Source organism: Filicampus tigris, chromosome 11, assembly GCF_054856515.1.
Source record: "Filicampus tigris isolate MCC_2025a chromosome 11, RoL_Ftig_1.0, whole genome shotgun sequence".
Lineage (NCBI taxonomy): Eukaryota > Metazoa > Chordata > Actinopteri > Syngnathiformes > Syngnathidae > Filicampus > Filicampus tigris.
Genome location: NC_141227.1, coordinates 23001954 through 23016527, shown reverse-complemented (window position 1 = coordinate 23016527; position 14574 = coordinate 23001954). Strand labels below are relative to the sequence as shown.

The window sequence follows — 14574 nt, the reverse complement described above, 5'->3', positions numbered from 1 at the left end:
GGGGGGGGGAGAATTGAACATTGGCAATGTGCTTCATCCCTTCAGCCGGTGTGTGGATTTTGTTTTGCTTGACCGCGGGATTACATGCAGATGCTCGCAGCCAATGAGGGCCATGCGAAGCATTGCGGGGCTCTGCTATTCCTCATCCCGACATTCCGAGAGTTCGCATTTAAGTCAGAACGGGGACGGACGGGATCGGGAGTTCACAACTTGAGACTTTTTTTTAGCAGGATGCCATAATCAAAGTTGACAAAAACAAAAAATTCTTTTCAAATGTGGACTGCTGACGGATGTGTAAAAAAAAAAAAAAAAAAAAGACCCCTCAAATGTGGCGCATTATCATTTTCTTCCACTTTTGTTGGAGATTTGTGTTCTAAGAAAGGTGCGCAGGTGCGAATCTCGAGTGTCAATTGTTGTTTGTATAAAAGGTCAAGATGACTGGATGGGTTTGGCCTGTTGGTGGATTACTTCAATCCTACATGATCATTGTCAAAATGCAAACAAACAAACAGACGGAATAAAAAAAAAAATCATTAGACTTCACTTTTGACCTTGCAATACTTTCCTCACTCTAAAAATGGCACGTTGCCGCCTGTCAATTGATGACGTCATTCTCCATGGAGCAAAAAGTCGTGGCTCCCCTTGTGCGCACAACAAATACATATTAAAGTCACATCAATAGGATATAAAACGAGACACGGATAGCAGGTAACAGCGTCGGGCCGATAGCGGCCTTGTTTCACGGTATCGGGTACTCGTGGAAACTGCCGATACCAAACGCTGCTACTTGAGGCGTAAAACAACAACATTGACGCATAAATATCTCCAATAGGAGATATTTTTCTGATCATCCTTTTAAAGGACCCAGAAAAAAAAAATCCATCAATTAAGAAGAGAATTTCAAGAGGGAATTTTCATGTGTTCGTTTGCTCTTTGAACAAAAGTGCGGGCAGCAAAAAAAACAAAAAACCAAAAGGCAAGTAAAGGACATTTCATCCAGCTGCTCTGGCAGGCGGCGGGCCAAGAAAGGAAATGTGCTGTTCGACGCGACGCGGTTGGAAAGACGCAGCCAGCAAAGGCACGATGACACGTTCACGAAGAGGAGCAACGGCTGCGAAAAACAACGCACGCGCTCACGCTACACTTATCCCCCCCACCCCCCACCCCGCCCCCAATTTGTCACGTTGAGTGAGTGAGCAATGACGGCTCCTTGTGTAGAAATACTTGCAAATGGAAAAAACTCACAGGCCATTCTGGTCAGGAAAAAGTCCCCAAAAAGGAAGTTCCCAACATTCTTTTTTCGGCAAGCTTGAAGCCTTGACAAGATCAGCCAACTTGTGACACCCCGGCCACAATTTGATGACATCAGCAAAAAAAAAAAAAAAAATTACGCTTCGCGTCACCCATCCATTTCACATTGATTGGTCAAAATAGTGTGCAGGGAAAATGATTTTTATAACGCTTCAGGGGGTTGGATAAAAATATCATAAGGGTGAATTTATCTGATCAATTGCCGAATTGTATTTTTCACATTTTTGATGGCTGCTTTTATTTTGCGGGTGTTTTCCGGTGATCTTTGCGTTTCCGTTCACGTCTGCCATACTGATCCTGTCTAATCATTTGTAATCTTGTGTTAGTCAAGTTTTTAAGCCTTTTCGAACACACAATTTCGGTTGATGTGTTGATCTAATTCCATTTTCATTTTGTGTGCTTTGTTGTTATTTTACAGCACTCTCACAAGTTTGAAACTTGAAAAAAGAATAAAACAAAAGCAAAATATATGCAGTGGCTTCCTTTCCTTTTGAACTTGCATAACAGTTCAGTAGGGATCAAGTTAACTTTTCTTCAGCAATGCGCCATTCACGTTAAGGCTGAGTGCACAATTTGGTTTTCATATTTTAATATGGGGTTGATTTTCTTTTTTTTTTTTGACTCGTTTAACAACCAAGGGGGTGTAAAATCAACGTTCCCCCAGCAATCCGTCAAATCCTTTAAGTTAAAGGCGAGTGCAGCTTTTTTGAATTGTTTTTCCCATTTTAATATGGTGGTTACTGGTTCACTTCTTTTCACGCTTGTATGACAGCGAAAAAGGCATCAAGTCAACAGTAAGCGTGAGAACACAACGGATCATTCTTCACATTTTCCCAATTCGTCTTTAAACGTGTCTGACAGAGGCGCAAAATCAACTCGCCTGCGGCAAAACATCATCAAAGTTGAAGGTGAGGACAGTTTGGCTTTTCACATTCGAATACGGTAGCTTACTCCCCCCGTTTTTAAAAAAAATTTTTTACAACTGTATGACAGTTAAATAGGCCGCAAGTCGACATTGCCTCAGCAATCTGGATGGCAATGACTTTGAAACGTTTTCATCTACTGTAGGCTTTCAATTCTTCTTTGCATTTGTGTGAGCGGTTACAGAAGCGCAAAGTCAACTCGCTCTTGGCAACACGGCACCAAAGAGACAGGTGAGAACCCAATTGTTTTTTTTGCACATTCTATTATAGCGAGCGACTTCCTTTCAGACTTGGAGGTCAGTTCAGAAGTCAACTTGCCAACAAATCCTCCATCGATGTTGACAATGACACACATATTTGACTCCTTTTTACATTTATTTGATCGTGAAGGTGGTCCACAGATTCAACAGGAAATAATGAAGTCATAATAAAAAGCAAGCTGCCGTTCCCGCCGGGGCCACATGGGGGCGCATGTTGCTTTTGGGGTGGGGGGTGGGGGGGGGCTCGAGGTGGGGGGGGGGGGCGGGGCTGAGGCAGTGGAGAATTTCATTAAGGCAGCACCAGCAACATTTTTATGAGGTCAATAAACACTTAACTTCCTCTCAAGCCAATTTATCAGCCGGCTCTTGTTTGAGCGTCCGCTTTTTTTCCCGTGTCGATAACAAGCGACTAATACATGCGGCGTGGAGGAGGGGTCGCTTGGCGGGGTGGGGGGGCTAAATGTTGAATAAATATAGAAATAGCAGGCGCGAGCTAATCTGGGAACGAGATCAGCGCTGATAAAAGGCTATTATGCATGTCTGGCTAATCTTAATAAATCAGCACAAATCCAGAATGGTTCATTTAAAGGGACGCTGCCAAGACGAGCATGTTTGTGGTCTCACGCACGCACGCACACACACGCACACAGACAGTTGGGGAGAGAGGGAGAGAGAGAGAGAGAGAGAGAGAGAGAGAGAGAGCAGTTGGCAAAAACAAGGTGACTTTACCAGCAATGTGGTGCCCTGGTTTGCGTTTCGTGTTACAGGAACGAGCGGCGTGTCGGAATCCAAGAAACGGGGGCCCCAAGTCGCCAAATATGTGGAAAAAGCCCGCAGGCTCTTCCACTTCCACAACCTCCCTCCGCCATCTGCGCCCCAAATTAATTTTAGCCGCTGTTGTGCGTTAAGATCACAGAAGCGGCGCGCGGCAGAGACAAAAAAAAAAAAAAAAAAAAAAAAAAAAAAAAAAAAAAAAAAAGAAAAGAGGGAGACCCAAAAAAAAAAAAAAAAAAAAATGAAGAAAAAAGAATAGGACAATTGAAAGGGCGAGCGGAGGCAGCAGAGATTAGCAGCACAGAAAATGATTTGTTTGATTGTATTTCACAGGCCCGGGAGGCCATGGAATAAAAAGATGTCAACGGCGGGATAAACAGACATTCCCGTCTGACCCCCACAGCCCTTCAACTCCCCCCGCCCCCCTCCCTCCACTTTGGATTCATGCCTCAAAGCCCCTTTTTGTCTCAAAGCCAAACCACTCGAGGTGACCCCCATTCATGCGCTTAAAAGCGGAGGGCAGCCAAAGAATGTAGGAAAAACTTAAGCCCTTTGTCACATCTCAAAACAGCAGATTTAAAATGACCTCTACTGTTCCTTCCTTCCCCCTTGGGGGAGGTGGTGTTTGGGGGGGGGGGGGGTCTTGGCTCTCATTAGCTGCTGCTGCTGCTGCTCCACTGTGGCAGGTGAACACGGGCTCACCAAGTCTACAATAATAATGAAATTAAAAGCAGCAAGTAGCAGTGAACGTGCACCCCGTTTTCTGGGCAAATTCTCAAAAAAGATCGCCGAACTTTTGACATTCCGCCAACTTGAGACGGCGCGGGCAAAAAATCCTGACAATTAAGCCATCCGTCGAGGATGGGGGGCTCAACTTCCCTCGTGGGAGTTGGTCAGACTTCTGGAATTTGACCCAAATTGTCTGCTTCAAACCAAAATGGCCGACTTCCTGTACAATTTGGGACACGGGTTCCTGAAACCTTTTCATGCATCCTCTTAGGATGCCCCCCAAAATCTGTCAACTTGATCAAGTGGGAAAATTGGTGTCATGGGCTGATTACCCATGGGGGGGGGGTTGTTGGGGAGCCCACAAAAAATGTGCAGAAATTGTGTTGAGTTCTGTTAGGGCGCCACTAAAAAGGCCATTTTTGTTGTTCTTTCTGTTCCAAGGAAAACTGAAAAATGAAAGCTTTGAGCAGCTTTAATATCTTTAGAGACATTTGTGCTCGCATGCATGCACGTCACAAGGCGGAAACTTCATCACTCACAAGAAGCTCTGAACTTGTGGGCTTGAGTTTTTGGGAGTTGTTTTATGGCGAGTCAATGCAAATGGACAGCATTTAAAAGTTCAATACAACTGAATGTACTTAGCAAATGCACTGTTTTGGTTTTGGAAAAAAAAAAACACACATCTGAGCCACATCATGAAAAACAACAATATGCAGAGTCACTAGTCACTAGTGAAGTACATGTGGTTCAGTTTTGGTTGCTATTGTACAACATCTCGAGGTTCAATTTTCAAATAAGCCAAATTGAGCCTTAAATGGCCACTTCCAGAAAAAAAATGACAGACTTCTCATGTCTTTTCAGGCAATGGTTCTTGAGACTATTTTTTCGCATTTATTCCTGATAGACTTGCCTACCAAATTTCATGTTATTAACTGAAACTAACTGAATTCACCCCAAAAGCCTCCTGAGACCATTTATTTGCCGTGAAAATACGAAACGAAGCAATTTCAAAAGGGCCTTCACACCACATGCTCGGGCCCTAAAAAAAAAAAAAAAAAAAAAAAAGTGCAGACGTGCAGCATATGTTCTGCCTCCGTGACAGAACGTCATTAATTTCATTTGTTACGCCCGACGATTTATTAATCTCGGCGGGGTGCAGCGTCAGTCGATGGCCCGTCACACGCGGCTAACTTTGGGGAAGGCGTTCTCTTTGCCGCTGGGACAGCGCAAAACTTTGGACGGAATTCCGCACATGAGGAAAATCAGCCAATACTGCCATGTAGGAACAATCATTAAGATGATAAAAAAGCCCCGATTGTACTGTTAAATGGAATTGACGTCACTGGTAAAAACACGCGGGATGCTGATAAACAAACAATTGCGGAGCCATGTAGCCATCTGTCGCTGCATCTTCAAATTTGGTGACTCTTCTCTTTCATTTTACCACATAAAAATGTTTCAATCTCTCTCTCTCTCTCTGTATGTATATATATATATATATATATATATATACATATATATCATATATATATACATATATATACATATATATATATATTTTTTACATATACACATATACATACACGGACAAGCGCTTATATTTGCACTGACTGAACAGCATTGGGGAGAAATTTAATTTAACCCCCCCCCCCGCCAAAAAAACCCCAAACAAATCTTCCAAAAATGCTGATGAATATTCAATATTTTTCCACAGAAAAAAAAAAAATCATGGGGGAGAAAAAAAAATTGCGACTATATGAATCCGCAGGTGCCGAACCACAAATATTTTTTTTGTCATATTGTTCTTATGTTTTGCTATTATTTTCTTCCTGTTTTTCCCCCCAAAATGACAAAGCAAATTTAAAAAATTTTAATAATTAAAAAAATACATGAGGACTATTTTGGTAATATCTGACACATTTTTACGAATAAAAAAAAATCCTTATAGTATTTATTATTACTTCACAAATATGTATATTTTCTAAGAATATGCCCAATACGATGTCAACGAGAAAAAGTTGTAAAGTAGTATTAGCACAGCCGCTAATGCTAACACTCCAGCCCTGCAGTGTCAGGTTATTTGGGGTGAGCCGGTGCGCCATCGTCATAATGCTGAAGCTGCTGCTTTTTCAGGTCAAACTATTACATCGACTCACTTGAAGCAACGACAGCCATTAAATCACGTCTTGCCTGGCTGTGTCTCTCTGCCTTGCCGCTGGCTGACACAACCAAAATGGCAAGTATAAGATTGCCTCTAATACCCTTTTCCTGCGAGAAACGCACACACACACACACACACACACACACACACACAATGTGATGCATCTGCAGTACGGCAAGGACGAAGCAAAGAGATGCTGACAAGTGCAAGATAGTGCCGAATAACATCTGCACTTGCGCAAACACTGTACACTTCATTCCGATTCCCGGCGCGAAGCGCAAATATCGTTTGGGATGCAAAGAGCGCCGCTTTTGCCGCCGGCAGCCAGTCAATAAAACATCGGCGTATCGCGACACGTTTGAGACACTCGGCATTTTATTTTTTTGGGTGCGCAGGTGACGGACGGTCCTCGCTGCGATTTGGAAATAGAAAAAGGACTGGGAATGGCTTTGCGCGTCGCCACGGCAACACTGCCTCCCCGCCCAATGACAGGAAGGAGAAGGAGAGAGCGAGGCATTTTACACTCAAAACAACACGATTAAAAATGTAGGAGCTGTTAAAAGGCGCCGACCTGTATCATGAAGGCGGTGGAAACGCCACGCGCGCGCACGCACACACACGCGCAAAGAGGCCAGTCTATTTCAAGGTTATTGATGCCATCTTTTTCATGACCTCATTTTTAATTCCGAGCGCCGCAGCCCCCGCCTGACAGCCCATCTCGGGGAAGCTTTTTTTTTTTTTTTTTTTCCCCTTCTTTTTTTCCCCTCTCTGAATAAATATCATTAAAGCCTCGCCAGGCGCAGCAGCGGCAGACCCTCGGCTTATTGATTTCTATCTAATGAACGAGCCGTTCAGCGGCGGGGGGAGGAAGAAGGCGCAATTAGCCGAGGTTATCTGCTGTTCAGCTATGTTAGCGCCATTACGCCTGATTGGTGCCTCTTCCCGGACGGACGGCGTAAATACGCTCATTACGTCGTTCGACATCTCTTGGCAAAACGGTACAAATGATTGATCCGATTCAAAGGGGTGATCAAATGTCCTTTTGAATGCCTTGCTTACAAACGGCGGGGTCTCTGGAATGCCTGCCCACCCATCAAGTACTCATTTTCCCCTCCCGCATTTCCGCACCTCGCGATGTCACATTTCAAGCTCATTTGCATAATACCCAGTTTGTCTGCCTACGACTTGGCGGCTAGGCTGAGTGAAGATCTGCCACTTTCAAGTGGCGGCCGGACGATGCGGTCTGCGCGCCAAAGCCTACAGGTAAGCAGAGCTGCATTGAGTTTTACTGGATGCGCAGATTACTGTTAGCCAACAGCGACTGTGAGACAGTGATTTGAAAAGAAGCGAGCGGGCACCGTTGACTGAAATGAAAATGAGCTTGTGCTGAGTCACAAGTTTGTTTCGCTGTACACAAAAGTATCGTTCCGTCAACGGAGGTTCACTCTGCCATTTCGTTTCATCGTTCTGCCGGTCGCGATGCGTCGCTGGCATCGATAGATCGCCAAAGACGCTTCACGCGAAGTGAATGCATAAGCATGACAAAATCAAACCAAGCGGAAGTAGTCAAAATAAATAGAAATAATGTATACTCAGAAAAATTATTCAAAATGTTGGAACGTCTGGTTGTGACAGCTTGAAATTGCGTCTTGATTTTTGTTTGTTATTATTTTCTTGAACTCATGTTTGTTTTGTAACGCAGAAGCCCTTTTTTTCTTTTCTTACAAATCCGTACATCCGTATAGAAGTGTTCATAGAGTATGTTGAGTAAATGTGCATCATGAGATTAATGTACACATTCAACTTACTAACGAATGATATAAAACATCAAAACTATAAGAGGATAGCATTTTTTTTTTTCTGCTGTGGTTGCAAATCTCTGGTCTAGTGTGTGCTGGAATTCTTGAGATTTTTAGGGGTCTGTTGACTAAATCATGTTTTAACCCATTAAGGCCTAAAGCGCCTGTCTCAGCAGCTCCCCAAAACCGTCGGTCGCCTTTGGAATTCCCCTTGAAAACCTGAAGTTCTCCCAGAAACTCAACACTTGCAAAATGATGAATATCGCCGCCACTGTAGCAGACACAAACATCATTCCAAAAGAATGAAAGAGCTGAGAGAATTTATTATTATTTACTGTTTCAATCAAAGATGTAAAAAGAACGTGTCGGTGCAAGAGAAGCACTATTTTAATTTTTAAAAAAAAATCGAGTGCTAATGACCATCCTCTATTGTGTTACAAAGACGTCAATATGGTGATTGTCTACAAAGCATATCATATCAAGTTCGACTGGTTCCACTGCTCGTGCGCGTCGTCGTCGTCGTCTATATAGCACTGCCGTTACTTACTTTAATCAGAGCTCCCGGCGATCGACGGCGTCAGCCCTTAGCCTACCAACGGCTCGAAAAAATTCCGCCGCATCCTCCGCGGTCTCGCGACGCCGTCACGCGTATGTTCTGATGCATTCAGTTGGCTAAGAGACGGAGAATTAAATCAAGAGAAAATGACGTAGACGCTCTGTCGGCTCTAGTGGTAGAAACGCGGTTATGCGCTCCCGTCTTTAATGGGTTAATGTTCTTAAACACCTGGGATCGAACTTCAATTTTGTGTGTGAGGCGGGGTTGCATATTTTGTCTCCTTTCAGCGTTCGGGCGTAATCTGCATGACTTTGAGAGGCGCGGGAATATCGTGCAGTGTAATATTGTTGCTTAGTGCAGCTGAATCATCTTTGCGCATTGACTAATGATTAAAGGTGGAAACAAAGACACCTCCGGGGAGCAAGCGCGCGCTGGGCCACGCTGGCAAACAAGCTCATTCATCACGCCGCCGCGCGATGTTTGCTGAGCTAATACGTGCCGGCTAATTGCCCTCCGAGCGGCTGGGCGAAAATGACCGGCGAGCGAGCGGGCGGCCCGACGGCGGCGGCGCGTCTTGCGGATATTATTGCTTTCTATTGATTCAGCAATATTTCCTCTCGCTCGTCTTCCGTGACCTCATAAACAAAATGCCAACATTCCGCAGCCTTGCAGTACAGTTTGGCAACATTTTACCCTAAAGCTCGTACAACGTTTTGCCAAATCAAATTCCAGCGGCAAATTATATATGACTTGCAAATTCCTGACACAATTCCCCCCCAACTATTTTTTTTAAACAATCCTTTTTTTATTGAGCATCATTTATACAACACAATGTCTTGTATCTTTGTGTACAAATACAGCGAGAGGAAAAAAAAATGACATTGACTAATATTATCATATTTTACAAAAATAACAATCCCTTCCGCTTTCCTCCACCCAAGAACACGAGGAGACATTTGACTATAAGAAAAAAAACTAACCAACACCCACTTTTTTTTTTAAAAGATAACAGTCATGTAGTTATAGATATACTTTTTTTTTTGTAATCCTCCAATGAGCATTTCCCACCCAGAAAAAATGAGGGCTACCCCCCGAAAATTTGGAATATTACGAACAATATAGGGAAGAAAAAAAAGTCAGTAAAAAGGTGAATTTGGTGTTCTGAACTGGGACTTGCTTGCTTGCTTGCTTCCAAGCAGCATATCATGCACCGTCTTGAGTGCCTTTGCGGTCACCCATTTCCTCCAAAACTCACTCTTGACTCCGTGATCTCCGCAGAGTAGGAACACGCCCCCGCCCTCGCCTAACCCCATATGCTACGACTGACAGGTGTGCGTTTGTGTACGTGCGCACGTTTAAACTGTGTTGACGCAGCACACGCTGGAGGGCGAGACGGCCAACTGCCTCATGAGCCACCGCGCGTCACTTTAGTGGGAACTGCCTTTTTGCTTAACCTTGGGAAAGTCAATGCATGTGTGTGTGTGTGTGTGTGTGTGTGTGCGTCAGAAGACCAGGAGCGCCCCCCCTCACCCCACCCCTCGGGCTCATGCCCATATGCTTGTTTTAATTTTTTAATATTGTCTCTGATGATGAGGAGGAGGAGGAGGAGTTGCTGCAGTGTCTTAATGGTGTGATGAGATGAAGATGACATCAAGCGCTCTTTTCGAGGGCGAATACTGTACGCGCGGGTGTGTATGTGTGTGTGCGTGTGTGTGCGCGTGTATCCAAGCAGGCAAGTGAATAATTCAAAAGACTGCGCTAAATTCCGAGCTCTTAAATCAGTTGCGCTGGCGAGCGCAGGCCGGAGTTGGCAAGCTAATTGGTTCCACAGAGCCGCCAAACTGATCAATTCATCGGCACAGAAGAAGTCAATCTAATGTCATCAGGAATTGATTAGGCTCCAGGAGAAAAAGTTAGGACCAAGAATGCCCGAAACAAAAAAAAACAAAAAAATGGAATAGAGAAAAAAAAAAAAAAAAAATCTGCCAAAAGGTGCCGAACTGCAAGCATGCAGGCGGGTCAACTGTATGACACTTTTACAAGTAATCATGATCTCATGAATAAATGTGCATATTTTTTTCCTACCGAGTTAGAACTGTTAAAATATGAACATGAGAAAATCTAGTTTTTAAAATAGTACAATATTTGTTTCCATAATTCATAGCAAGAACATTTATTTAAACAATATCTGATTCTAGATGGCCAAACACGTCCCAGTACGTCAATATGAATAGATATCACATACATGTATTTTGTCAAATATTTGAATATATAAATGCATATGTATATTTTCATTCCTTTATGATTTAGATATGAATGACAATAAAACACTAATATTCCTCTAAGTCTTTAGCTAGAACAATTTTTTGATTATCGTTAAATGTATACTAGGGATGTAACAATTTACTCAAGCCCCGATTCGATTCGATTTTCAGTTATTGATTTTGATTCAATTTGACCCAACTTTCTGGCTTATTTTGCAGAAAACAACCCCAAGAAATTGAGCTGTTTTGTACAAAACAACTCAAGAATTTCTATACATATTCTTGTCCCAATTTGTGGATCGGTCCATTTTGGACCCAAAATGGTGTTATTTTTAACCCGACTCTTTTTAGAGTGGCCGAACGTGCTGAGCAAGGAGGCGACTGGCCGAGGCGGGCGTGACGCCGACTCACCTCTCGTAGTGGCGGCGCGTGCACGTGGCGGCGCTGGTGCTGCTCGGGTTGCCGCCCAGTTCGTCGTACACGTGCTTCCACTGCCTGCGCACCGTGATCTGCGGGGCCACAAGAGCACGCGTGATGTGATGTCGGTGAGGAAAATATGATAAGACGGATGGATGTGAAGGGCCGGGGAGACGTCGGCGTGTGACATCATCGCGAGCGCTTGGGGAACGGCTGACTCACTGACTCCTCAATTCTTCGTCTCATCATGTCATAAAGTCACTTTTTCCTGATGGGCTACAATTCTTGTTACATAATGCACACATGGACTTGGTTGGCAGCGCTGCAGAAATTGCAGCTTGGCGGGCCGATAAAATAATTTGTAATTATTACGTGATGTCACTTAAAAAAGTGCAGCGTTAACATACGGGAAGCTGTGCCAATAAAACGAGGCCGTTAAAAGCTCTGATTTCATCCAAGTTTTTTATGTATGTAATATGTATTATGCGCAGGCAAATTGCTGCCATCCCAGAGGGGGAAAAAAAGTACGTAAACTGATCATTTTCAAGTTTAACTGCGTTACGTTTTTACCGCGCTACGTTATTACGGGGGTGTATGTGTGAATTCCACTTGCTAAAACATGACTTTAATAACATATTTTGACGTCATCTTGGAAAAAGATGAGTTCCTCCTCATCGCAAATGTTTATCCTGATCAAATGTGTTGTTGTAAAGATTACATTGGTCAACAGCAAATTTGAATCACAGGTGGCTTTTATGTGTCCCTTAAAGTATTTTTGACGGCAATTTCAAAAATGGCTCCTATTTTTTCTAGCACGTCAGGTTTTTGAGGTATTTTCTTTGTTTTTGTTTTTAAGTGACCTATAAAAGCTTGCGTAATATGGATTTGACCACATATTGTTATTTATAGCCATTGATGCTTCTGGAAAAAAATGGTTGCTGAACCTAACTTATCGTTGCTGTCCCGTGAAAAACACTTATGTCCATTTTTTTTCAATTTTCTTATTTTTACGTGAATGGTGTTTCCATCCACAAACGTCAAATGTCAAAAAATTGGACATGAGTGTTTTTTCACGGGACAGCGACGATTTTGTATTATTGTTACTATATCATCAAAACCGGATGTGTTAAAAAAAGATTCTGAAACAGTGCAAAAAATTCATCTAGAAAATTGTTGACCAGTGTTTCACTGAAAAAAAATATGACTTCTACGTTTTCTCTCGAAAAATGTGATTTTTCGACTTTTTCCCCTCAAAATTAAATAACTCTTTGGTTTCTATGGTCTTCAATATGGTTATGTTGAATTGGCTTTAGGATTTGAGGGGCTAAATGAAAAAGGAGGGTCCCTGGGGCCAACAGGTTTGAGAGCTGCGGCTTGATGATAGTAGGACACACATCCTGCAACCTTAACAGGCCCGCGTCCCAATACTTTTGTCCCAGCGCCGCCGCGTGAAATACAAGAGCAGACTGGAGGCTTTTAAAACACTTCCTGTTTCTATGACATCATTAGCCTGTTATGAACCCAGTTCATGAGTGTGCGCACAATTGCAGGTACAGTTCCCGCCGCACAGTGGCTTTTCCCACAACGGCGCCGGTGTGCAAGCAACAGCATCATTTTCTCCACAAGTGAAGGAAGGGGGGAAGGAGGATGGAGGAGAAGAGCAGGACAAGAAAGGGGTGGGGGGGGGGCTGGGGGCCGTATGTAAAGGGTTGGGCTAGTATACGAGCACATATGCGAGCACTTACCAGCTCATATCCGCCCAGCTTCTGCGCGGCTTGGAACATGGTCCAAAGGTTGACTGAGGGGGCAGACAAACAAGGACAAGTCAGGAACTCTGGGAAATGAAGTTCTTCTTACAATAACAACAAAAGAAATAACCAAAACATCACAAAAATCTTCACTCGTTCAGAGATAAATTTAATTTATTTGTTAAAAAAAAAATTAGATATTTTTATTCATGTTTATCATGAAAAAGGTTTCATTATTAGCAATTGCTGTTTTTGAAGCATTAAACTGCAAATGCTTTAGACATAAAATATTGAAGGAAATGTTTGCACTTTAATGCAGCGGTTCTCAACTTTCAAGTCATGAACCACTTTTATAGAAACTTTGAAATAGCCTCGACAAAAAAGAACATTCCTTGTTTTACACGCAAGCTGCTCCAAGGAAGCCAAAACATGGAAGAAGAATAAAAACAAGTTGCACAAAAAAATTCTCTACATTTTAACATAACATGTTTAACTATGTTATTATTATTATTATTTATTTATTTAATTTTTTCACTTGTATGACCGTTAAGAATGTGGGTGAGGGGGAAAAAAAATAAATAAAAAAAATCGGCTATAGAGTTATTAAACTTTGAATCATGTTGGCAATTTGACCCCAGAACAGATGATTACCATTCCCGCTGCTGTTCCTCCATTTGGACAACATATTCGCTTCGAGCCACATCAAGACGCGCCGAAGCAAAACGCGGCTTTATTGTGTGCGCCGTAATGAAATAACACCACAGCGCGACTCCCTTTAAAGTTGTCAAATCAAGTCAAATAATAGCGTGCGCTGTCGGGATATAATTGCAGGGGGAGATTTCCCTTTGAAACGAGGCCAAGCGAGAAAGCAGAAGAAGCGGCGGGGCAGCGTAGGAACCTTATTTTTTTTTTATTTTTAAGACGCCCTCAAATAGTCGAGCGTGACTCGCCGCAGCGCCAACGATGGGTGTTGACTTTATTGGAACACGCCGAAGGAATGTGGAAATGACAAATTCCCGCTCAGGCCAAATGAAAAGCAGCTCTTGAGGAGGACGCACACCAATATTAAAGTGCTGCAATGTGATCAAAAGGGCTGTCACTATCCAATATTCGTAGGATTGATCATTCTATCGATTATTCCGCCGATTAAGTGGAGACAGTTTCATCTTGCCTTCAAGTTTAGCAGAATTTGGGAGAATGTCTGAATATCCATTTTGTAAAATGTGTTTTTCCAGTCCCACTTTCCGCTGTTTCTTGAATGCCTGGAGAAGACAAAAACAGAAACTGCTGCCAGCCACAGCTCACGCTCAGGCTTGTCACAAGCTGTCCCACCAGGCCACGCCTCTCAAAGGCACATGCATGTGCAGACACTAAAACACGCACAGCTTTTTTACATTTTAATCAAATTGAATTTGCTTGAAAAGGAAAAGTAAATATGGCTTGAAAGAAGCGATAAGTACCTTAACTGTGAAACGCAGCGGTCAAAAGTACTTGGACACCCCGGAGTCTTTTCTGCTTTGAACATGTGCGCTCACTTCAACTGTATTGATTTGCACGCACGAATGAGCTAATGCATTGTATCACATTACAAGTGTTGTGTAACACGTTTCTAAAAATAACCTCAATGGCCGC

The 14574-nt window shown here is 43.0% G+C and overlaps 1 protein-coding gene across 3 annotated transcripts in view; it reads right to left on the bottom strand.

Moving 5' to 3' along the window:
• Nucleotides 1-14574, bottom strand: part of arid5b (AT-rich interaction domain 5B) — a 121016-nt gene that overhangs the window by 7132 nt on the left and 99310 nt on the right. For all 3 annotated transcript variants that reach the window (XM_086044573.1, XM_086044574.1, XM_086044575.1), the window contains 2 exons: nucleotides 12940-12992; nucleotides 11189-11286 (listed from right to left, as the gene is read on the bottom strand). In XM_086044573.1, the coding sequence (XP_085900699.1) occupies nucleotides 11189-11286; nucleotides 12940-12992 (151 nt within the window). The remainder of the gene's footprint in view (nucleotides 1-11188; nucleotides 11287-12939; nucleotides 12993-14574) is intronic.